Source organism: Pseudochaenichthys georgianus, chromosome 10 (assembly GCF_902827115.2).
Source record: "Pseudochaenichthys georgianus chromosome 10, fPseGeo1.2, whole genome shotgun sequence".
NCBI lineage: Eukaryota > Metazoa > Chordata > Actinopteri > Perciformes > Channichthyidae > Pseudochaenichthys > Pseudochaenichthys georgianus.
This window is the reverse complement of record NC_047512.1, coordinates 13,440,818-13,465,942: the sequence shown is the minus strand read 5'-3', so window position 1 is coordinate 13,465,942 and position 25,125 is coordinate 13,440,818. Positions and strand designations below refer to the sequence as shown.

At 39.4% G+C, this 25,125-nt stretch overlaps 1 protein-coding gene across 2 annotated transcripts in view; it reads right to left on the bottom strand.

The window, feature by feature from the left end:
* enox2 (ecto-NOX disulfide-thiol exchanger 2) overlaps positions 1-25,125 on the bottom strand; it is a 149,723-nt gene that overhangs the window by 56,777 nt on the left and 67,821 nt on the right. For both annotated transcript variants that reach the window (XM_034093306.1, XM_034093307.2), the window contains one exon: positions 851-985. In XM_034093306.1, coding sequence (XP_033949197.1) covers positions 851-985 — 135 coding nt within the window. The remainder of the gene's footprint in view (positions 1-850; positions 986-25,125) is intronic.

The window sequence follows — 25,125 nt, the reverse complement described above, 5'->3', positions numbered from 1 at the left end:
AAGTGCATTTCAGCTAAGAAGTGGGAAGTGATTTATAAAAGGCTTTAGGGAAAGGCTTTCCACTGGAGGGTAGAGAAAGCCATGGCAGAGTAACTCTTCAGAGATGGGGAGTGGGAGGGTGCTGCTGAACCTAATGTACAGGAGAGCAATCGGTGCGGCTGCATATCTTAGTGGCAGATCAGAATACAGTAGCTCAACCTTGTGCTTTCTAAATGCTCCTTGAGGTTTTATAATATAAGATAAAGAATGCGATGAATACAATGGCATTGTTTTAATTCCCACAAATGTGTAGTTACCAATTGTTAAACAAAGTCTATTATATGACAATAGACTTTGTTTCATGATAACGTGCTGAGCTCAGCTCTCTGTTGTGAACATAACCTGCTATTGAGTATATCATTAAATAAAGCAGTAGAAATGAGTAAGTTATATATGTTTATGTCTTTGTTTGTTGCTGTAAAGTCATGATAACTAAATAACACGAGTGGCAGGGGTTCATATTCTACATTAATTTCAGCTTGGTGGCAATTACATTTTACAATTTAAGGACATCAATGGCACCAAAGATTATTTATTATTCTAAAGGTAAGACAACAAGACTTTGGAAACAACAACTGAGGTTTTTGATATATTTTCTCCATTGAATTTCCTTTAGGCCGTCTATATACATTTGGAAAAATACAAACATACAGTAAAATAATCCTAACATTTCTCCTCTAATGAAATGAAAGTAAAAATACGTGTCAATAAAAGCCAAATTAAAAAACTCAATTATTACGCTACAGTGTCTCTGCTGGTAGAAAAAAGCTGATTCTGGTTCTTTCTTTGTGAAGTTTGGGTCGTGTTGTACCTGGCATGAGTTGCTGTCCACTGATCCCGATGGGAGGCATCCCCAGGTTGTTCATGGCTGTCGCCCAGGCGTTGGGGTCGGACATGGGCATCGTCATCGATCCATTGGAGTCCATTGTCATGTTACAGATCCCCTCTGCAGAAAGAAGGGGGCAGGAGAGAACAGTCAGTATCATTCCTGTCGGCTATGAACAGAGATGGGGTCGTTACTAAAAAAAAGTAATATATTACATATTACTTTAAAAAAAGTTATATATTACGCTACTTCGTTACTCTCTACATAAAGTAACTCGTTACTTTACTCGCAGGGCCGGCCCACCCCTCCCTACAGGCAGATCACGCAGACTGCGGCGCACCTACAGTGTAAGCGCGCCACAGTTTTGCCTCTGCGAGACTCCACTTGCACCCACAATTACTATTGCATTAAGGAAGACATAACACAAGTCTTTCTTTTTATATGCTCTAAAATAGGTAATAACAGTCTGTGAAACGTCAAGACACTAATTAATGAAACCAGTTCAAGACGCATTATTCTTATCATTCTTTATGAGCGCAGTAACGGTAAGGTATCTAATTACTTATTTATTTAGTATTCCATAACTTAGTAACAGAGATGGTCAAACTAAAGTGGTAGAGACATGGCAGAATTCCTACAATGAAGCGGGACATTGAACTGTTCACCCGTGAGAGGGCGATCAACAAAAGAGAGCGAGCGGCCCGTTGAGGGAGTTTACAGGTGAAAAGACTCAGCCATGTTTATGCAGCACGGCACGTGGAGATGTGGTCTCGCAGGTCGCGCAGATTACACAGGCATACATGTATATAAACCTGCGGCGGAAACCCCTCTTGTCTGTCAGTGAGTGTGATTATTTTATAAAAGTAACGAAGTAACGCGTGTCGGGGCAATGCTCGTAACTGTAGTGTGATTACTGAATTATAAAAGTAACGCGTTACACTACTCCGTTACCGACAAAAGTAATATTGTTACACCCAACTCTGGCTATAAATCACCATGATAGAGGGTCATGCCAGAAGAGGAATCGTTTTAAGGTTCAACACTGAGGCAGAAGATTTTTTTTCAACAGCATGTTGCTGTCATGGCATCTCCAGCCGCCTCCTCTCTATAAATCCTCCTTTCATTTTCTGTCCTGTCTGAGCAGAGAGGAGAGCAGAGCGTTCTGTGACCCAGCAGTCAGTCTGACAGCACAATGACTTCAACAACACTGTCATTAAGAATCTTTTCATCATGTTGTTGCTGTTTGTTCAGTTTTTGCTCCGAGGTTAAAAAGCCTAGCCTCTTGACACTTCCAGTCTCCGTGTCCTGCACTGGAACTCCATTTCAAAGGCTTTGTTTATGACAAAAATATCGCAATCTTGCTTAACACAAGCAGATAAAAAAATAGTAGAGGATTCAGATATCTACACAAAAACACCAATGAAAAATCTGAGCCAAACAATAACACCGTAAAAAACAAGCACTAAACACAAATCCTGACGCTATCATGCATTTGCCAAGAGCTCTGCTACTAAACCTGGGAGAAATCTCCAACTTAACGTGACAAATAAATTCGCATCACCTCAAACACACAACCCCACACTCATGGTTTTCTGCCAAGTGTTGCATAAACAATCAAACACATTAGATCCCCATCATAAAAACCCTGCAGTAAAGTCAACAGGAACGCATCCTACATCCAGTAGCGGCTCATTCTCCCGTCTGCTGTCTATTTCACAGCTCTAAATGCTCTTTAATTCTCTCCTCCAGTCGACCTCTTTCTCTCTGACAGACCTGTAAATTGCCCTGACTGCCGGCTGAGCCAAGCTGCCCTCATCTCTCCTGATGCCAAAGCCAACACTACTGTTAATAATGAGAAGCGCTGCACCCTGCACACACTTCACACCTCAGAAGGTCTGTGGCAGAGCCCACTGTGGAGGCAACGCTCGGCTCTGTGTATAACCGTGTGTGTCTGTCTGCACAACATCTCCTCCACTGGTATTCCTGGTGTTCAGACACAGCTGGCAGAGTGTTATAATGTTGTTTGCCTCTCTGCCTCCGTCTCTGAGCTGCTAATTTTGGAGCTGCATGCTGTCACTGCTGTGGAGAGGCCTGATAAAAGAGCCTGTGTGTTTGTCGCTGTGATAATGCTGCTGATGAGGACTTCGAGGGCTAGTAAACTACTTCAACCCTATTAACTGGGGACAGTTTGGAGGACTTATAATGAGGGAGCGGAGGAGTGGTGGCGAGCTGCTTTATAGCAGTTTTATTTCCGTTTACAGTACATTAATTGCCGCCACTGCAGTGCTTTAGGGATACACTCACTCAGCGTTTGACAAATAATGATGAGACGGGCAAACAAAACAGTATGTTGTGGATATCATGAATAATGACATCAAATGTTAACATGATCTGGGACATCTGAAACGTGGATTTTTTTAGGACCTAAAAGTAGTTCCTGTCATTGAGACAGGCTTCTTTAATCTTCAATAAAAACAATATCAGAATCAGGGCTGAAAGGTAACTCTTTTTTTCATCAATGAAAATTATTATATGATAAACTTGTGATTTAGTTTCTTGGATATCAATAAACAGTGAAAACAGTGCATCAAATATCCCATGGCCCTAATTGTTTGTGTTTGGACCACTGCAAAAAAGATATTCAGTTTACAGTGATATAAAACCTTTACCAAGGTGGATCCTACAACATAGGTATTTTTCTTTGATTGCTTGACCTGTTATCAATAATGTTGCCGAATCATTTTGGTTTTATAAACATTTTGTTTCCATCCATCCATCTTCTCCCACTTATCCGTGGTCGGGTCACGGGGGTAGCAGTTCCAGCAGAGAGCCCCACATTTTCACCTTATCCCTAAGGGAGACACCAGCCACCCTGCGGAGAAAACCCATCTTGGCCGCTTGTATCCGCGATCTCGTTCTTTCGGTCATTACCCTCACCTATGGTCACATTTTGTTTCAGTTGAGTCAATTTCCCACTGTGCCCACCTAGTTATTTAACCAATAAATGCTTTATCAATTGATTTTCCTCAAAAAAGATCTCTATATTCCTATATTGATTTATTGGCGCAAGTTATAACACATGTTTCATAAACCATATAGATTACCACAACTGATTTTGTCCTATAACAATAATGTATATTATATTACAATAACAACAGTTATTCACAGAACTCTATCCTGGAAAAATATGATTCTGATATTTAGAAAAAATAAAATGTCCATGTGTCTTCCTGTTTAATCTATCAAATTGTGAGTCAATAGACAAGCAGGAATTGGCCTTTGATGGGAAATCAGTGTAGGTCAATGGCCTTACAAAGACATTTCAGCAGAAGTAGTTCCTGTCCGTCACTGGAGGGCAGAGTTCTTATGTAAAGACTCCCATTCAAAGCCCTCCACACTTGACTGTACAGTAAGTGTTGGGACACATACACTCCTCTGCAGTGGCCTTCAGACGCTGCTGACGACCATCGTGCACCCTTCACTTCCTCCTTCTGCCCCGTGCTCACATTCATTAAGTGTGTCTTATTCCCTTGTCTCCCTCTTTCTCTTGTTTCTTTATTTCTTGCCCGTCCCACATCGACTCAACTTCCATCCATTGTCTCGTTCTTTTCCCAGCAAACGCTCTCTTTCCTCCATGAATCAATTACACTTTTCAGTCTTGCAGCTCTGTGCATCAATCACTGAGGGCTTTTGATTTCAGTATGGCAAAGTGACCTTGAGGGCAGGAGTCAGCCTTGGCTCCCCTTAAAGGGACCATCCTATACAATCACGTCAATATATATAGAGCAGAGGGAGGAATAGCAAACAGCTGCACACACACACACACACACACACACACACACACACACACACACACACACACACACACACACACACACACACACACACACACACACACACACACACACACACACACACACACACACACACACACACACACACACACACACACACACACACACACACACACACACACACACACACACACACACACACACACACACACACACACACACACACACACACACACACACACACACACACACACACACACACACACACACACACACACACACACACACACACACACACACACACACAATAGCACTTCGCTTTGCTATTTTGAAGGCAACTGTCTGACAGGATTGATAAGTACCTCGTTGAATCCCATCAGTTACCTGTGTATTGCAAGGTCAAATGATAAGACAAAGTAAAAATCAATGGTGATGAGATTACAATAAGACTTATAATCAGCTTACAGGTATGGCTCTATTTACCTCGAGATCATGCTACTCCATGTCCAAATATATTAACAGAACAATCTAGTTATATGTACACCTCATGACTAAATACTTTAGAGGCAAGCATGCAGTCTGGGTAAGCCTGTTGGCAACTATTTTGATAATTTATCAGTAGTTTGAATGGACTTTTCAAAGAAATATGCACTCAATTATGTGGTTCTATTTTTAAAATGTGAATATGATCAAGTGTTTTTCTTTGTTCCTTGTATGATATTAACTTTGCACTGTTTGTGCCTTGAGAAAAAAGTTCTTTGTTTGGAAATTGTGATGGACATATCATTTCTAACTCCACACCGGACCACCCTTCAGTGTATTCTGCCCATGGCAATTAAAGCGATAGTGTTTTTGATTCAGTCGGGGCCCACAGCAGCCCGAGGCGTTCCTGATACTCCCTCTCTGCGGGCTGTGACCGGCTTTTAGCTCCCCTAAAAGCTCCCCCAGGAAGCAGATAGGAAATTAAGTCATTTTAAGGCCCATTGGCCGTAAGCCCCAACAGCAGGCAGAGAGACGCCCGGGGCCAGTTAGTCTAAAATGCACAAGGTTTTAACAGCTAACTACAGGTTTATTACAGCCCCTAGAGAGACAATTAAAGAGACAGTTGAAAAGATGAGGGATGGAGACAAATAGACAAATAAAAGGTTATTTTTGTATCGACAGATGTGATACTGATGAGACAAAATTACAAAAACAATAGTGAGATATAAAAGAGAAGCTACCTCAAATTAAACTTTGAACATTGCAGCAATGAATAAAGAGCGGCAACTTGATGATAGTCATTAGCACAGAGTAGGAATTTTAAAAAGCTACAATTAGTGCGTAATATAATGTCAACACCGCACACAAAGTGGCTGAGCAGATGGATGAGCGTAATTAAGTTTCAGTACATGTCCTCCAACCAAAGAAAATCTGAATAATTGTTGCTGAATGGTTTCTGATTCCGAGACACATTATTGCAGGAGAAGTCTGCCATTTTTCATCTGGGATGATATGTGAAGTACTTTTTCTAATGCAATGAAAGCATTTTATGGAAAAACTGCCTTCGGTGCCCGTTTGCCTATTTGACCTTAGAGCTGAATGCAGCTGTGTTTGTGTAAGTATGTAACTGAGCAGGAAGGTACATCAGAAGAGGCCTTCAGGGTCATCTTGGGAAATAATGATCATAACAAAGTGAGAAAAAAGCTTGAGCAAATCCAAATAAGATGAGTGGAAAACATTAATCAGAGAACAATTTAATCTGTGATGACACACACACACACACACACACACACACACACACACACACACACACACACACACACACACACACACACACACACACACACACACACACACACACACACACACACACACACACACACACACACACACACACACACACACACACACACACACACACACACACACACACACACACACACACACACACACACACACACACACACACACACACACACACACACACACACACACACACATACTGTATGAGTGCCCTTCTCTCCGCTTCTTTGATCTGTTAATTATAATACAACTGGTAAGGGTCTGGTGATTAGTGATGGCACAGTGAAGAGTGCCCTGAGTGTTATATTACACCACATCTCATTTAGGACCAGAAGAGAAGACAACAAAGTGAAGATGTAAGGATGACAGAAGAAGCCTGAAGACAGCCCGGCCGCATGGGACTTTCGAAAAAAGGTTTTAACTTGGGAGAAATTCCCTCTGCCACTTCTCTCTCAATCACCTCGATATATTCTGATGAATAAATATGTTAATAAGTATGGAGTTCACAGAGTTTGACAAGGACTGCTTTAAAATGCAGATCCTGCCAAGCAGGAGACGGATGCTGACCACACGTAACACCTCATCATCTACTGCATTGGTTGTTACTATGGTAGAAAAACAGCTTGCAAAGTGTGTATTTCTGAATGTTAAATGTCGTTGAATGATTAGTAAATGTGGTCAATATAGGACAATATTTATTTGAAAATAATTGTAATGGTCTACCACCAGACAGCTCCTTCAGCGACAGGCTGCTGCACCCCAGCTGTCACACGGAGAGATACCGCAGGTCCTTCCTTCCTGCAGCGGTCAGACTACAACCAGCACAGCCCCTAGTAGACCCCCCTCCCCTACACACACCACAACACAGACTATATCACCCCTTGCTGCTAAATACCAATCAACTATGTGCAATATGTGCTATATGTGCAATATATATATATATATGCCGTTAATAACTGTGTAATTTATAACTGGCTGCTAAATCCTTAGAACAGTTACAAGGTGTGTTTTTTTGTTGCATTTTGTATCTTGTAAATTGTGTAACTTGCTGCAGTTAAATACCATCATACTATGTGCAATATGTGCTATACAGTTAATAACTGTGTAATTTATACCTGGCTGCTAAATCCTAAGAATTGTTACAGGATTTGTATTTTGGAAAGTATTTTTCTTTTCTTTTTTATATTATATTTGTATTATATCATAACTTAGTACTTTTTTCTTAACATCGGTAACATTAAGCTGTCTGTGGCTCTTTCCTGCTTTAACGATGCACATTTCCCCTCTGTGGGACTAATAAAGGTATTCTGATTCTGAAACCGTTTACTCCTTTAATACCAAGGGCGTATTGGGCCTATTTCGAGGATCAATCTTGATGGTTGTATCAGATTTTACCATGATTCTTTTACATCAAAGTGATTACTTTTTGATACATTAGATACATGTATCGTGAAGTGGTAAACACAATCCTCTGATCTAGTTATTTTACCCATAGCCTGATATCGCAGAAAAAGATGTATGAGGACATTAATTGATATTGCGATATAAAAACTATGGTATGCCTTTGACACAAGATTTTCATGACACAACTACACTGTAGCTATGTTCGTTTGACAAATAAAGAACCTTGAACTTTATTTTAAGACTTTACTAGGAGCATGCATATTGGCTCTATTTTAGTCACTAAATGTCACTTACTCAGTTAGACCATTGCAACAATTACGAGCCCATTAACTATGATTTATTTCAAAGTAAACGCCCAATGACTGCTTGTTGAGAATAAGTAAGGAAGTTGTTCTGAGTATAACTTAGTATTAAGATTGTATCATGCTGTGTTTAGTAAGGACCTCATAAGGTTGTAGTGCACGGGTGGCAGCGTCCAGGGCTGAGAAATGAAGCAGTAGAGTGCCATAATGGATTTACTAAGTGTGAAGAGAAGGCAACTGGAAACCTTTGTGGGTTAATAAGTGTCAAACCTCTTATGAATTAGTTATGAGCAAAGATCTCACTGTAGAATGATTTAAAGTCAACAGTTTTGTTTCATGAAAAATGACCACATTTAAAGTGTTTTAAAGGAGAATGACTATACTTATGGTACAACCTCTTAATAAGGCCCATATTGAGCAAAGTATATTATATTTTATTTACAAAACGTCCTTACTTATTATCAGTGAGCAGCTTTTAGGGGTTATTGAAGGAAAACTCTTAGTTAATGGTCTAGTTGCTGTTAAATATCATAAGGCAGATACGACATTGACAGCATGATTTATAACAAATATAAAGCCAATGTGCATTCGTATAAGCAATTAGTTAAAGGTGGGGTAGGTAATTTTGGAGAAACCAGCTTGAGTGTGCAAGAATCTGCCACTTCCTTACAGAGCCCCTCCTCCAACACACACAAATGCGCACATGACCAATGAGGGCACGAGATAAGTTTGTGCACAGATGGAAAGCTGACAGGCAGATAGGCCATCCAGTCATTTTAGCCGGACCTGTTAAAATGATTGGTCGTGCTTTTACAGTACTACGGCTTCCACAGATGACATTTTTTTATGGATTTGTTGTCAAAGCACTTCAGACATTCATTGCTATCGGGATGTTAAGAGCATTCCATGGAATATAACAAAAAGTGTATCTCGAGCCAGTTTCTGAAATTTACCTACCACACTTTTAATGGTGAATATGTAACTTACTATAAAGTGTTACCGTTAATATCATCCACTGACACTAATCTATGTGTAAGGGACTTTGCACCAGCAAAGGCAGTTTGAAGAAGTTATCCAAAAACAAGAATGTAAACAAATAGCTTATATATAGTCTGTTTAAGGTCAGCACAGATCATACTGGTAGTTACCAGGAAACTCCACATGTGACCATTAGATTGACAGGAATCTTTTATGAGATATTTTTTAAATAACTAATAGATTCGAGAGGCTTAACAATGTAAAAACAGAGGGTTCTGCCTGTTGAATGGCTGCCTCTAATGTCATTACTACAACTAAAGAAAAATAAATGTCTTTGAACTGTTACAGAAGTGTTTCTATTACCCTCCAAAACAGGGCGAGAGACCTCAGGGTGTTCCTGCTCAGGGAATTTGAACAGGGCTGTACCTTATTTAAACTTTTTTTATGCACCCTTGAAAATGTGATTATTTTACTAAGTACCTGAAGACCTGCTGAAAAAGAGATTCATGCAAACACAAGACTGCTTTGAAAATAAACACATTGCCCTATGATGGTTGGGAATGGATGTATGTTGATTGTGTGTGTCTACAGGTGACGCAGTGCTTTAGTGAGGTGGTGGCAGCGGAGGTTGTCAAATCAAATCACTGTCCCCCAAATTGGATTGGAAAAACTAACCTGAAACCAATCTACAGCCGAGGTGACTGAAACTCCCAACTCTGACAAAACACTAAAAGAGTAATGCATATCTAAACCAGATTATAGTCCAATCATGTGCTCACGCTAATAAAAATGCGACCACTTGTGAAACTCCTTATTAAGTCCTGTGAGTCAAAGGGAACTAAATCCTACACATCCTCCATAGGATTGAGAGTATTCATTAACACTCTCTTCTGATCTGCAGGAACCCTCATGTGAATATGATCAATTAATGTCTTTACCTGTCCCACTTGATTAATACATCCATTCCAGCAGATTGCACACACATTCATTTAGATCCGAATAAGACATGTCAGTCTTTACCTGATCAATGAAAAGCAGAACGGTCGCAAAAAAAAAACCTCATCAAACTGCCAATCACCTGAAAACCAATCAACAACAATCAACTAGCACGTGGGTTAGCAATGCTGTGGACACATTGCATCTGCTTCCCATTGACAGTTCATTTTCCCGTTTTTCTTTTGTGCTACACTGCAGTGAATAGTCCTGATCATGTGTTGGCCTATGTGGGAAAATATAATTATATTTAAATATCTTAATTCTAGCTCTGTGATACATTAATGTAGCTTTTCTTTTATCTGTGAACATGCCCGTGGCACACTGCTGCAGAATCCAGAGTTCAACAAAAGCTGCTCTTGCTGTTACAACGTCTTCATTAAACCTGCTGAGATTCACTCATATGCATTCATCCCAACAAATCACCCACATTCTGAGGGATTAAATAATGCAGCTGAAATAATACACCAAGAACTTAAAGCTGCTTTGTCATAACTCCAACAATCGTTATTCAGCAACTACAACTAAATGCTAGATTACAATTCCCTAGATTAGATTAAGCGCTTGGCTTGCAAAAACGCAGAAGAGGCCTCTTAAAAAACATATTGCCAGAATACCTCTTTGTGATGAAGCAAAGACTATTACAACACTGGTGCACATCTAAAGCTGCAGAGCCCCTGGGATAAGTCAAATGCTTTTATTATTGAGGAATTTATAATATTTTACATGTAAGGAAAGAGAAAAATAAAAAGAGATGCACAGTGGACAACAGTCTTTATCTGACTATCTTACTGAAGTCTTTCCTTTTCAGATAGTTATAGTACACAACCTCAAATTCTATTGCTTTATCAGGAGCTATTTCTATACAAATGGAGCACAGGCACTTGTGTTTGTGTCAGTGTTGTCAAGGAGGAACATCCGTTCCTGGACAGGAGCATGACTCTCTCCTTTCTTATCGGGCTGAGAGAGGTGACAGACAGAACAGATTACTCCGATATCCGGGGGTGGGGAGAGAGCGAGGGATGAAAGCGCATGAAAAGAGAAAAAGAACCGATATCTCAAACAGCTCTGTAACCTCGAGCACATCAATAATATCAAAGTACTCAAAATAATATGATATGGGACTGTCTGTGGAATCTATAATGCAACACACAGGGCATGACTAAGAAATGTCACGTCTGTAAAAACTGGTGTTTGGTGAAGGAATCAATGAATACTACCTGCCGCAGTGCCTGGTGAGCGTTCAGAAATGCAACATTTGTGATGGTTGCTGCAATCGTGAGGATGACGTGTATCCAGCAAGCAAAGTGCCAAGGTGGTTGGAGGTGGCAATAACCATTGCCAATGTTTGCCTCCACTGTTTCGAGCATTTAGATTTATCATTTTTTGATTGGTCGGAATAAATAAATAATATGTTGAGGTGACATTTATATCTATTCACCAATTTTCTTACGAACCAAGAAAGTCTTTCCAGTTATGTTGTAGAATAATTTGCTAAATTTGTGTTACCACTCCTGAGGCAGAGCAGGAGTCTTTAACTTCTTTTAAAAACATTTTTACATAGTAATCAGTATTCTTGAGCAGCCTGTGGGCAGCCTCCTCACAGGATGGACACAATGGGGGAAAGTTTTAGTTTCTATAAAGCTCATATTACAGTAGCCCAGTGTTGTAATCAAGTCACCAATTCACGAGTCCAAGTCACTCTCGAGTCACCACTCTTCGAGTCCGAGTCACCAAGGGAGAGTCTTAGTCAAGTCCGAGTCACCCAAGGAGTGTCCGAGTCGAGTCCGAGTCATCATTACCTGTGTCCGAGTCCGAGTCATACTGTAAGTCTTCATGTATTAATCTTTGTGGATATATGTGTTGAAATGTAGCTGCTCCTCTACATTGCTTTTATCCTGTCATGTTATACTAATCTGTCTATTGAACTGCTCGTGAAGCGAGTTTGGCTACAATTCTTGTAATAGGTGCTATACAAATATAAAGCTTATTACTAATATTAATATTATTATTATTGTAAATTACCTTTAATATGTCTAACTATATTTAAAATAGTTACCTTTTAGAGAAGTGATTATATTTGTATGCCAATATTTTTCCTATGGTAAAGTTTTAGGTTTGCACTTTTATTTTGATAGTAATAAGATCGGGACTCTTATTTTGAAGGAACTTTACTGGTTAAATCGGTAAAACCAGTTTACCAATAAAGATTAAGCCCCAGAAAGCACATTGCTACTTAGCATGCAAAATGATGTCATTCTGCATGTTCAGTAGCCATGTGCTTTCGTGTTATTGTGATTAGATCACATTACTCTAATGATAGTGTTTCAAGACAGCCTATATATCTGAACTCGATCCTTAGAGTAATGTGTTACAGTTGGGGGTATTGTTTCCGCACGGATATATATGTTCGTGCGGAAACAATACCCCCAACTGTAGTTCCATGTGTGAATTATGTGTCAGTGTGTAAATAAGTGATCACTACGATATCATCATTATGATAATAACAGGTGTCAGGTATAGTGACAAGTACAGTTCACTATGAGGTAAGGTGACACTTCCCATTACATATTATTAACGTGTGAGATCTCTTTACGTAATCATTATAACTAAATCCTTAACTAAGACATTACTGACATCTACAATCAGGAAAATGACTACATGACTAACAGGATGCAGCAGTTCACCGATTGTAGCATTGATCTTAATGATGTAACACAACAGCTGCTACTAATCTGTAAGAATGATGCGCTTTAAGAGACAGGAAGTTACTTTAATGAACAAGTTTGCAGAGACGGCTGCTGACATCCTTCTGTCCACACTGTCAGCACTGAAGATTTGCCCAATTACAGAGAAGCTGATTATCGTCCAGCGTTTCTGTCGCACCTGCACCACAGCGGGGAAATCTGGGACACAAACATGTATAATGGGAGCGGGTCTCTTTTTCATTTGCTAGCTTATTAAGTTGAACATCCGCAATTAATTACTGAAGCGTTATATAATATGAAGCCCTATTGTTATTTCCTGGCTTATTAACTCAAACATGCGCGATGAACCATTAAAGTAAAACCTGAAACTGTATGAAGCTTGATAGAAAATATGCTTTCATGCCATTAGCAATGTTTTTAATGTGCATTAAATTAAAAACATCAATCTCAAATGTTCACTGTACCCATTGAAAAAAGTCCAGCAGTATTTCATTACCGGGCGGGAGAAGCGGCTTCTCATTAATGTGCAAATTATGCACGGCAAGTCGGCAACTATTCCACTGTAGTAAAAGGTGTTGATGAGTGACAGCAGGAGCGGCTATGAATTAAAATATTTTTATAATGGCAAAGCTGTCACATCAGTAAACACTAATTTGTGAGGATGGAATCTAATACAGCGAGGCACAGATGTCAAGCAACTGACTCCATTACCAGAACAACAATCTAAAAAGACGGAGGTAATTGGCAATTTTATCATTTAATGTGAGTTGTAAAAAAAAAAAGGGAGAGATGGGACCAGGCTTTGAATCCAATAATTTATGCGATACACATAGTTGGGTGCATGCAAATAAACTGCTTCAACCAAATTAACGATGTCTAATAGACTCTGGATATTCACTGTGTAAGCAACCAGGGATAAATAAAGTACCCTATACTTTTTTTGGATGACAGACAGAGCTGAAATGATCTTCCACAGAAGCTCATGAGCGTGGGACAGAACCACAGCGTTAGCAGCAAGAGCAAGACAGATGTAGTGGGATAATATGAACAGGACTAATGGTTACAAATACAAATATTTGTATCTTTATATTGTTTATTTATTATTTTTTACTTAATTGGCCAACTGCTAACTTAATAAATGGTTTGGTCATACAAATGTAAAGAAATAGTTTCTGTTACACATTTGTAAAGCACAAGTGACGTCTTCAAATGTCTCGTTTTGCTGGAAAATGGTTGTATACACTAAAGAAATGTTTATTATTACATTAGACAACATAAAAGCACCAAATCCTTTTAATTCAAAAGCTGGAACAACAATTGTTTTGAATTTGTGCCTCAACTTGGAAAATAATAAGCAACTATTTTTGTCTTTACATTTTTAAGAGAGACCCTATGATTGTTTAATTAAAAGTCAATGTAATAATAAGCAACCAAGTAAACTCGAAAAGGTTTCAAAAACGTTGCATGTTTGCTACAGTTTCTGAAGAACTTGTGTAACTAGATGCTGTTCCCTTTGACCAGGCTCAGTGGCATCAGGCCTGAAGTCTGTGTTTCATTCGGTTTTGGTGACGATCATCAGCGGTGACACAGGGAGTCAAAGACCCACGAGAGCAGTCACAGATCACCTGCTCCTAAATGGTGCCAACAGTCAGATGCTACAACTCAAATCTGATACTTCTATTTTCTCTTATTTCTTCCACTGAAAAAAGACACAGTACAAACAATGTGGTTAAGGTTAAACTGAAGTGATGTCACAGCCCTTTGCATTAACTTTATCAATACATAATTAACTACACACTGTTATTTTTGTTTATGGACGATACTTTAAAACAAATTAAATCTTTTTTTAACATTTTGTTTCGAACACATATAATAATAATTCCTTACTATTATAGCGCTTTTACAATGACTCAAAGCGCTTTACATATACACACATTACACATATATCATACATGCCAATGGTCAGGAACACTGGTGGAACGAACCCACCCACAGGAGCAAGTTCAGGTGAAGTGTCTTGCCCAAGGACACACCGGCTTTACAGACGCAGCAACGGCGGGTTTCACCCCTGATCTGATGATCATTGCACAGTGCACTGCGCCACACCGTCCATCTTCACGCCTCGAGGTCATCGAGGCGCTTTTACAAGTATACATTGGTATCATACATGTACTGTGGACAATACCCACAGGAGCAAATCCGGGTGAAGTGTCTTGCCCAAGGACACAACGGCCTGACGCAGTGGCGGCGGGAGCGGGTTTCGAACTGGAGTTCCCCAGCACTCCCCCCTTGATCTGATGATCGGATGCACAGACCACTGCGCCACCCGTCCCAACTATATAGTCGGATATTAGTTTTAAACCCATTCGTTGTAGAACAATTCTGCTTTGATGTGACAAATTTGGAAAAGTAATAACATTTTTAACAATTCTAATTAGAATGAGACGGAGTCCATCATGAGAAGTAATTGGGAAATGTTCCTGCAGCGTTTTCCACAAAGTGAATACATCTACAGCAGTAGTGCAGCAGGGAGCAGAACCTATATGTTTGTAATGTGATAAATTCACAGCATGCAAAAATGTCATGGGCTAATCTATTGAGACTTCAAACTGGAGTGAGGAGTGTCACGGTACAGAATTAAGATAAACATGGAGGTTAATGAAATACGACGGGTAGGTTCATAAACATGCTATATTACAGTAGTTTAACTTTCTGTCATCCATTATGCATTTCATTCAAACGTTGTTTATCATAAGCAATTTGCATGACATTCAGCTCTCCTGCGGTGCTCCTGAAACATATCAAATTATTCTCAGATAAAGCTAGATAACCATCAGGAAAAACAGCAGATGTCACAAGAAGAACATCTGAAGTCAACATCAAAACGTGAACTACAGAAAGTTGCCAAAAAATCTATTCATTTTCAACAATACAGAACAACTCAACAGAGAATTCCTTAATACAACAAAAAACAAATTCCACACTACAGTATTGTGCCGCTCTCTAACAGATTCACTGGTTCACTGACAGACCAACGGAGACTAATTTAAAGAGTTCATCTTAAAGGTTAAAGCGACAGATGTAAAGCAATATGGGCAGCGATGAGAAGAAAACAGAAACAAACACTGAACAGACCGCTATAATTTAGTGCACTTAGTATCATTCACCCACTATCTCAGACACACTTATTTAAAGTAGAAACACACAAGCACAAGATGCATCACTGAAGAGCAGCTCAGGGTCCACTTAACAGGAATGGACATTTATGCGATTTGAGCCAAACAAGTCTAACTCTTTTTTACAGCCCATTTGATTAATATTCAGCCCGTCGGGTATGACAGGAGGTTTGACAGGTTTCCCCGATGCATCTCGTCTAATTTTCAATTCAGTTAGTAGAGGATAAATACAATCTTTAAATACACAAATAATACACACACTTAATCAGGCTTGAAGAAAAACACACAAAATGCCATGGCACTCAGAGTCAGAAGATAAAATGGTAATGAAACGACATATTTGTTTTGGTTCAAATGTTTCCAGAGGCATTTGTCACATCCTTCTCATTATATTAAATGTTTCCTATGTCAACAACTAATAACTACAATAGACTATAACTACTACTATCTGTAATACTAAGTGCAACAAAAAGTCATTTGGTTCTTTCTCGGTTGGCTCAGTCCCCCCGAAATATATCTGAAAAAGACTAATTAACAACACACGCAACAAAAGCAAAGACAGAGGATTAATACAAATTGTGAATGCTTTGCTTGCCAAGTGAGGATGGATCAGATGGCGACTTCGACCAGGAGGATATGAGGAAAGCCTCCAGCTTCAGGAGGAAAACAATGCAGCGGATCCACAATGTACTTGGTCTATTCCTCAGAGCCGGTTAAATCAGATGGGAAACTGAACAGCTGTGCGATATAAATTGATCCCACATGTGATGTCAAGCACGCAAGCTGTCTCAGTCTAAACATCCGAGAGGTTAGAGCTCTCAAAAACAAACTTACAGCAGGGACATGAGATTGGCATCCTAGGATTTACTGTTTAGCCTCCATCGTGTTCAGATTGAGGATTTGAAACTGCCTCCATTCCTTTAATCAGTTCTAACCAACACTATCCAAACTGGTTTCAAGACTAGACATGGCTGTAATCAACACAATGAGCTTAATCATGACCTGGGGAGAACTCCATCAGCACAAATACTTTCTTGTGTTAACCCTTCATTTCCGTCTAATGTATGCTTAGGGTCAGAAGAAGTTATAAGGATGAAGCATTCCTTATATCTTAACCCTGGTCTTTTCTGTATAAGCAAACTCTTTTCTAAGGGAAGCATTTTCGAAGAAAGAAAGTGTCATAGACATATTCACAGTCTTTCCTCAGAAGATTCACGGACAGAAATCTCTAGAGTGACCATTATGTTCCGAGGGCCTAATTAATTTTGTCCTAAGTGCTGTCAGTGCTAATGCCCTCCATTGTTCTCTGGAGGATATGGAGAAGAAAAGGAAAGCATAACCTATCTGTACAGTGTGGACTTTTTTTATCAAAATAAATCTAGCAGGCAGCCAGAGGGAGATCCCCGTCAGATGACTGTAGGTTAGGACAAAGATAATGGCACACACCAGATAATTAAAAACTCAGGCAATGCCTATCAAAGGGGCCTTCTGGTGTTAGACGTTTTTAAGAGATAATTATTCATATATAAAATTATGTTTTAGATTTGAAACTGAATCTTTGTACAACACACAGCCAAACTTTTGTTTAGTTCAAGAGGTACATATTGAATGTGTCTATTGACGCCCGAAGGACAGCTTGACACCCTCAAGAGAAAAACAGGCTGGAGAGCTTTTTTAAATCGGTTTTTCTCTTCTCTTTGAAGTTTAAACTGTCAGAAAAAAAGACCAAGCCTCAGAAGAAAGCTGTGTAGCTGTCACTTGTGTGTGGTTTAGGCAATAACAGTGCTGTTAGTCCTCGTAGCTTGTTATATTATGCCATGCTTGGAGAGAAAACATCTTTGATGGTCATGGTTAATCAACAGCTATAAAAGTCCTAAAGGAAAATGTAAAACAACAAGTCTATAACAGACACTGCTGTTTATTTTACTATTCAGCCTCCTAAAAATAAAGCGAACTTCCATTGAACTTCAAAGGAGTTGAACAACAAAAACGTCATAAAATAACTAATTTGCCGTTCAGTAAATTGTGAACATACGTACATCCACATGTTACCACATGGAGGGCTTCAACTAAGATTTAGTGTCATTGCCTGTTAATTATCTTCTCAACTGATGAATCACTTGGCTAATACAAATTGTTGACCAAGTCCGAAATGCTAATTTTGTCCAACCAACTCAAATAAGAACTCAAATAAAATCAGCTTAAAATCATAAAAGGCTAACATGCTAACTATGGATGGCATTCATTTGGATGGCATTCATTTGGCCTCCAGTGAGACTATAAGGAATCTTGGTGTTATATTTTATCAGGTTTATCCTTTAACGCCCACATAAAATCAATCTCAAGGACCGCCTACTTTCATCTACGTAACATTGCAAAAATCAGGCATATCTTGCCTCAAAACGATGCAGAGAAACTAGTCCATGCATTTGTTACTTCTAGGCTGGATTATTGTAACTCCTTATTATCAGGGTGTACCAAGAAGTCAGTCAAGTCGCTTCAGCTGATTCAAAATGCTGCGGCTCGTGTACTAACCAGAGTTAGGAAAAGGGACCACATTACTCCTTTCTGGCTGCCTTACACTGGCTCCCTATAGAACACAGGATATAATTTAAATTCTTCTTCTCGTCTACAAAGCCCTTAATGGGCAGGCGACATCTTACCTTAAAGAACTCATTATACCCTACTGTCCTACTAGGGCATTGCGTTCCAAGAATGCAGGGTTGTTGGTTGTTCCTAGAGTCTCTAAAAGTACAATGGGAGCCAGAGCCTTTTCTTATCAAGCTCCACATTTGTGGAATCAGCTTCCAGTTTGTGTTCGGGCGGCAGACACCCTATCCGTTTTTAAGAGTGAGCTTAAGACCTTCCTTTTTGATAAAGCTTATAGTTAGGGCTGATTAGATTCAGCCCCTAGTTTTGCTGCTTTAGGCTTAGTTTGTCGGAGGACACCTTACTTCTTCCTTCTCTCTGTCTATACCTGTGTACTCTCATGTTCCGATTAACCCAGCTTCCCCCAAATTTATTTTTGGTGTCTTTCTACGCCGGGATCCGGAGTCGTGGATGATCCTGTTGCTGTGGTCCTGAGTCCTGGATCCTGAGTCCTGGACTTCGAGTCGTGGCTGAACCTGTCTCTGCGGTCCTGCCTGACTCTCATCATACTACTTCCCTGATGGCTCCCACAGGATGTTGACATCCTCGTGGATTCATCTTCTTATAGTAGACAAATGCATTTCCAAACATTTGGTCTACCTATGTTGTAAAATGTATAATCTTTTCGATTTACACACGGCATCTATTGCACGTCTGTCCGTCCTGGGAGAGGGATCCCTCCTCTGTTGCTCTCCCTGAGGTTTCTCCCATTTCCCCCGTTGAACTGTGGGGTCTCTTTGGAGGTTTTTCCTTGTACGATGTGACAGAGGACAGAGGGTGTCTTATTGTCATACTGATATTCTGTACAAACTGTGAAGACCACTGAGACAAATGTAACATTTGTGATATTGGGCTACTGTATATAAATAAACATTGACTGATTGATTGATTGAAGGATTGAATTAGAAACCCGAACCAGATAATTAGTGACCCTATTCTTAAGAAATAAAAAAACAACCTCAATATGATATCAATTATGCTAGTGAGTTCATATCCAATCACCCATAATCTATACTTAGTTTATGTGATGAGAAATAATTACCATTGCACTGAAAAACAACATCCACCCAAGAAGACAAAGAGATTTATCTGAAAGCTAAAGCAAATAATTAGCAACCCTAATTTTGATTGGGAGGACCCCAGACATATTCCCTTACCATTAGTTGGAGTTCAAACATACCCACATTCACAATTAGAAGTGCTCTTGCAGTGTATCAACACCTACACTATAGCAGTTTGTCCACCAGGCAAAGATTCTTGTGAAATACAATGAAAATAGAAACATTATAAGTTCCTCAAAATCAATAAAACATATAAATGCATGATATAGACAATAAAGGAAACTGGCCTGTAGACATAGAGAAGTACAGTCTCCAAGTGTATTCATTACAAAAAGATCTAGGCTAAAGACACAATAGCACACAAATCTCTTTATCAGCAATTCCACAGAAGCCCAGAGACTTGAGGCTACTTCTGGCAGCAAAAACATCTGGTAAATCTATGAGTATGGCCTGAAACATGACCAACTGGAAAACATTCCAACTGAAAGAAGTGGCTTGGATTTAGCAGAGTCAGCTTACCATTCTGTGTAGAGAACTAGAGAATGGCAGGAAAATTAATCTTTGTGACACGACAAGCCCTGTGCCCCCAGGAACGACATGGAAGAAGCTATAGGTAGATAATGAAAGAATGGGTCCATCATGGGGATTTGTATATAATGGCGTATATGGGTCATCAGCGCCATTGTTGCCTTTAAAAAGACCTCCTACTTAGCTGGGAAATACCACTGAGCTCCATAACCAAGGCATATCAATCTAGTTACAATAGATACACTACAAAGTGCATTGGCAATTTTAACAACCCCAGAAATCGGAAATGTTGTCCTTCAAGTAATTCATCATTTGTAGTAGGGAACTGACTAAGAAATGCATATTTAGGACAATGAGCAGCATTTTTCTGGTCTAAAGTTGGCTCTAGCCAGTATGCTGATCCTTTACATGAATAGTATCTCTGGAAAACAAGGTTGAGGTCCTGAATTTAGCCCGGTCCGCCCACCCACTCCAGAGCAGTTGTCAAAGCACCATGCAGCTGACAGCATCTTATCAGCAGCTGCCAATTACAACATGGGAATCTTATCAGCGTTAGCCAATTAGAACCAAGGGAGTTGCTGTGAGGAAATGTCAACAGCTCACTGAACTTGCCAGAGCTCCTTCCATGCAGCTTTCTGTGAGTCTTCTGTCACAGTAATAACTGCCAGTGCAATGTTGTGACAAGAAGGGCTGAGGTACAGCAGGGTTATGAAAGAGCAAGCAGCCCAGAGAGACTTCAAACTTCCTGAAAAATGCAATATTTTAGTACATTTTTGACAGCAGAGGATTTGAAACACATTCTTTCATTATTCACTTGTCACCATGTGGGTGGGTGTTCAGACTGAAAACAGAAGCTAACACAAGATATTAAAAACTAAATCAAAGATAACTCAGAAGTGTGGAACACAATAGATCAGATTTTTTTGTACAAGTCATGCTTTTCAGATGGATTACAGTGTTCGACATAGTGTTCGACATAGAGATCCTTTTCACAGCTTCTTCACTTTGAGCCTAGGCGATATGGAGAAAATCTAATATCACAATATCTTTGACCAAATACCTACATATTGCAAATATATTGTAGGGGTTACTATTGGTGACAGTCATCAGTATTGTGGATACGATGACTAGGTTGGTAAAAGCAAGTTATAAAACAGCTAGTTGAGTCTGGTAAGTTTACAAAAGGATTGCATGTTTGTTCATTGAACTAAATGAATCCAACAAGATCCCAGAAAGTTATTAGAAACAAAAAAATGTATAACAAGTACTTCCTTGTATCACTGTATAAAATATACGTTGGGGGAAATGTATGAAATATTCAAAATAGTAGCAACATGATAACATTCTTAAAGAGTGGCAAGAAAAGATGGCAATAGGTGATGCTTTTCCTGTCACTTCAATAGCTGTGTGTCTGTATAAGAGCCATTTATTTCATCATCAATTGCATCATTGGTCGTAAAACTAAATGGAGACAAATAACAGTATGGCCTGGTTTTAAGATTTTAGCAGATCTCCACAGAGTGATGGAGCATTGAATGAATCATGGTCTAGTGCTTTCTCTGGTAAAGCTTTCAGAATGGAGGTCATTGCAGTTATTTCAATGGATCATCTTCTCTGTAATGGCGGAATGGTTGACTGGAGAAATGAGAGATACCTGCAGTGGCAGCAACATGGAGCAGAACCTCTGATGCCTAGTAAACCCTTCTTTCTACGGAGCTGATAGAATAACAACAGAACAGCAAAGAGTTTTTTTCTGTGGGGTGTGATAGTACACATTTCTGCAGTACATTCACAGCAAGGGTTGACTGCTAAGCCCCCAATACCAAGGCTTTGAGTGGGAGCAAGGGCAGACCTTGACTATCTTTGTATTCAGTGTGCCTCAAGGCTCAACATGTGTGTTCACGCATCATTGCTCACACGTAGACTGAGACATCTTGTATTTTAATCAGATTTCCATCATATGCCTGCAAAATCATTTTAATTTTGCAAATATTTGTACGGATCACACACCTCTGCTTTCTTTACCACAAAATTAGAAAGGAAAGCTTTTGTGTTTAAAAAAAGTCAACAAAAGTAATTTATGAATTTCATATATATGTTGTCCATTGTCAGTTGTCTCTGTTCTTAACTTATTATAGTTTTTTTGTATCTTTTTTATTATGACTAATCCTTGGATTGGTTAGTAGTTTTGTTTTAATATTTAATACCACAGTTAGCCAGGTCTCGGGTGAAGGAGAAGATTCAAAATTCAATAGGACTTACCTGGTTAAGTAACTAGAAAAGGTACCACAAATACATTTGGCAGAAGAAGAGAGGAGAATACATATGCCTGAAAGGTGTGAAGTTGATACACACTTCAGCTTCCCTCCCAGTGGCTTTGACAAATGGCTCACATTGTTCTGTCCAATGCCATTACAACACACTTTGGAATTAAACAACTCTATTATGTGGTGTGCTGACTTTAGCTTATAATACAAACACAGCAGAGGGAAGTCAGGCCAAGCAGTGTATCGCCAAAAAGGTTGTTAACAAAGCCACCGCTGTTGATACCAACATCATCATGCGGCCTCAACAATAAATAAGAACTGACACATCAAAAAGCAGAGACTTGCTCCCACTATACAGTCTGTCAAACTGTAGTCAGGCCAAACCCATCTGCATTTCTCATTGGATCAGTATCATTGGCTGTATATAAATACATATACTGAAGTGATAAATAAAAAAAAATCATTCAATATACGTCATTGACATGCTCCACTTGGGTCCTTGCAGTTCTTTTTAGCGATGCCAGTCTAGATTTCCCATAGCTACAGTGTAACTATTGACAAGATGAGTGGAAAACATTAATCAGAGAACAATTTAATCTGTGATGACACACACACACACACAACACACACACACACACACACACACACACACACACACACACACACACACACCACACAACACACACACACACACACACACACACACACACACACACCAACACACACACACACACACACACACACACACACACACACCCACACACACCACACACACACACACACACACACACACACACACACACCACACACACATACTGTATAGTGCCCTTCTCTCCGCTTCTTTGATCTGTTAATTATATACAACTGGTAAGGGTCTGGTGATTAGTGATGGCACAGTGAAGAGTGCCCTGAGTGTTATATTACACCACATCTCATTTAGGACCAGAAGAGAAGACAACAAAGTGAAGATGTAAGGATGACAGAAGAAGCCTGAAGACAGCCCGGCCTCATGGGACTTTCGAAAAAAGGTTTTAACTTGGGAGAAATTCCCTCTGCCACTTCTCTCTCAATCACCTCGATATATTCTGATGAATAAATATGTTAATAAGTATGGAGTTCACAGAGTTTGACAAGGACTGCTTTAAAATGCAGATCCTGCCAAGCAGGAGACGGATGCTGACCACACGTAACACCTCATCATCTACTGCATTGGTTGTTACTATGGTAGAAAAACAGCTTGCAAAGTGTGTATTTCTGAATGTTAAATGTCGTTGAATGATTAGTAAATGTGGTCAATATAGGACAATATTTATTTGAAAATAATTGTAATGGTCTACCACCAGACAGCTCCTTCAGCGACAGGCTGCTGCACCCCAGCTGTCACACGGAGAGATACCGCAGGTCCTTCCTTCCTGCAGCGGTCAGACTACAACCAGCACAGCCCCTAGTAGACCCCCCTCCCCTACACACACACCACAACACAGACTATATCACCCCTTGCTGCTAAATACCAATCAACTATGTGCAATATGTGCTATATGTGCAATATATATATATATGCCGTTAATAACTGTGTAATTTATAACTGGCTGCTAAATCCTTAGAACAGTTACAAGGTGTGTTTTTTTGTTGCATTTTGTATCTTGTAAATTGTGTAACTTGCTGCAGTTAAATACCATCATACTATGTGCAATATGTGCTATACAGTTAATAACTGTGTAATTTATACCTGGCTGCTAAATCCTAAGAATTGTTACAGGATTTGTATTTTGGAAAGTATTTTTCTTTTCTTTTTTATATTATATTTGTATTATATCATAACTTAGTACTTTTTTCTTAACATCGGTAACATTAAGCTGTCTGTGGCTCTTTCCTGCTTTAACGATGCACATTTCCCCTCTGTGGGACTAATAAAGGTATTCTGATTCTGAAACCGTTTACTCCTTTAATACCAAGGGCGTATTGGGCCTATTTCGAGGATCAATCTTGATGGTTGTATCAGATTTTACCATGATTCTTTTACATCAAAGTGATTACTTTTTGATACATTAGATACATGTATCGTGAAGTGGTAAACACAATCCTCTGATCTAGTTATTTTACCCATAGCCTGATATCGCAGAAAAAGATGTATGAGGACATTAATTGATATTGCGATATAAAAACTATGGTATGCCTTTGACACAAGATTTTCATGACACAACTACACTGTAGCTATGTTCGTTTGACAAATAAAGAACCTTGAACTTTATTTTAAGACTTTACTAGGAGCATGCATATTGGCTCTATTTTAGTCACTAAATGTCACTTACTCAGTTAGACCATTGCAACAATTACGAGCCCATTAACTATGATTTATTTCAAAGTAAACGCCCAATGACTGCTTGTTGAGAATAAGTAAGGAAGTTGTTCTGAGTATAACTTAGTATTAAGATTGTATCATGCTGTGTTTAGTAAGGACCTCATAAGGTTGTAGTGCACGGGTGGCAGCGTCCAGGGCTGAGAAATGAAGCAGTAGAGTGCCATAATGGATTTACTAAGTGTGAAGAGAAGGCAACTGGAAACCTTTGTTTGGGGTTAATAAGTGTCAAACCTCTTATGAATTAGTTATGAGC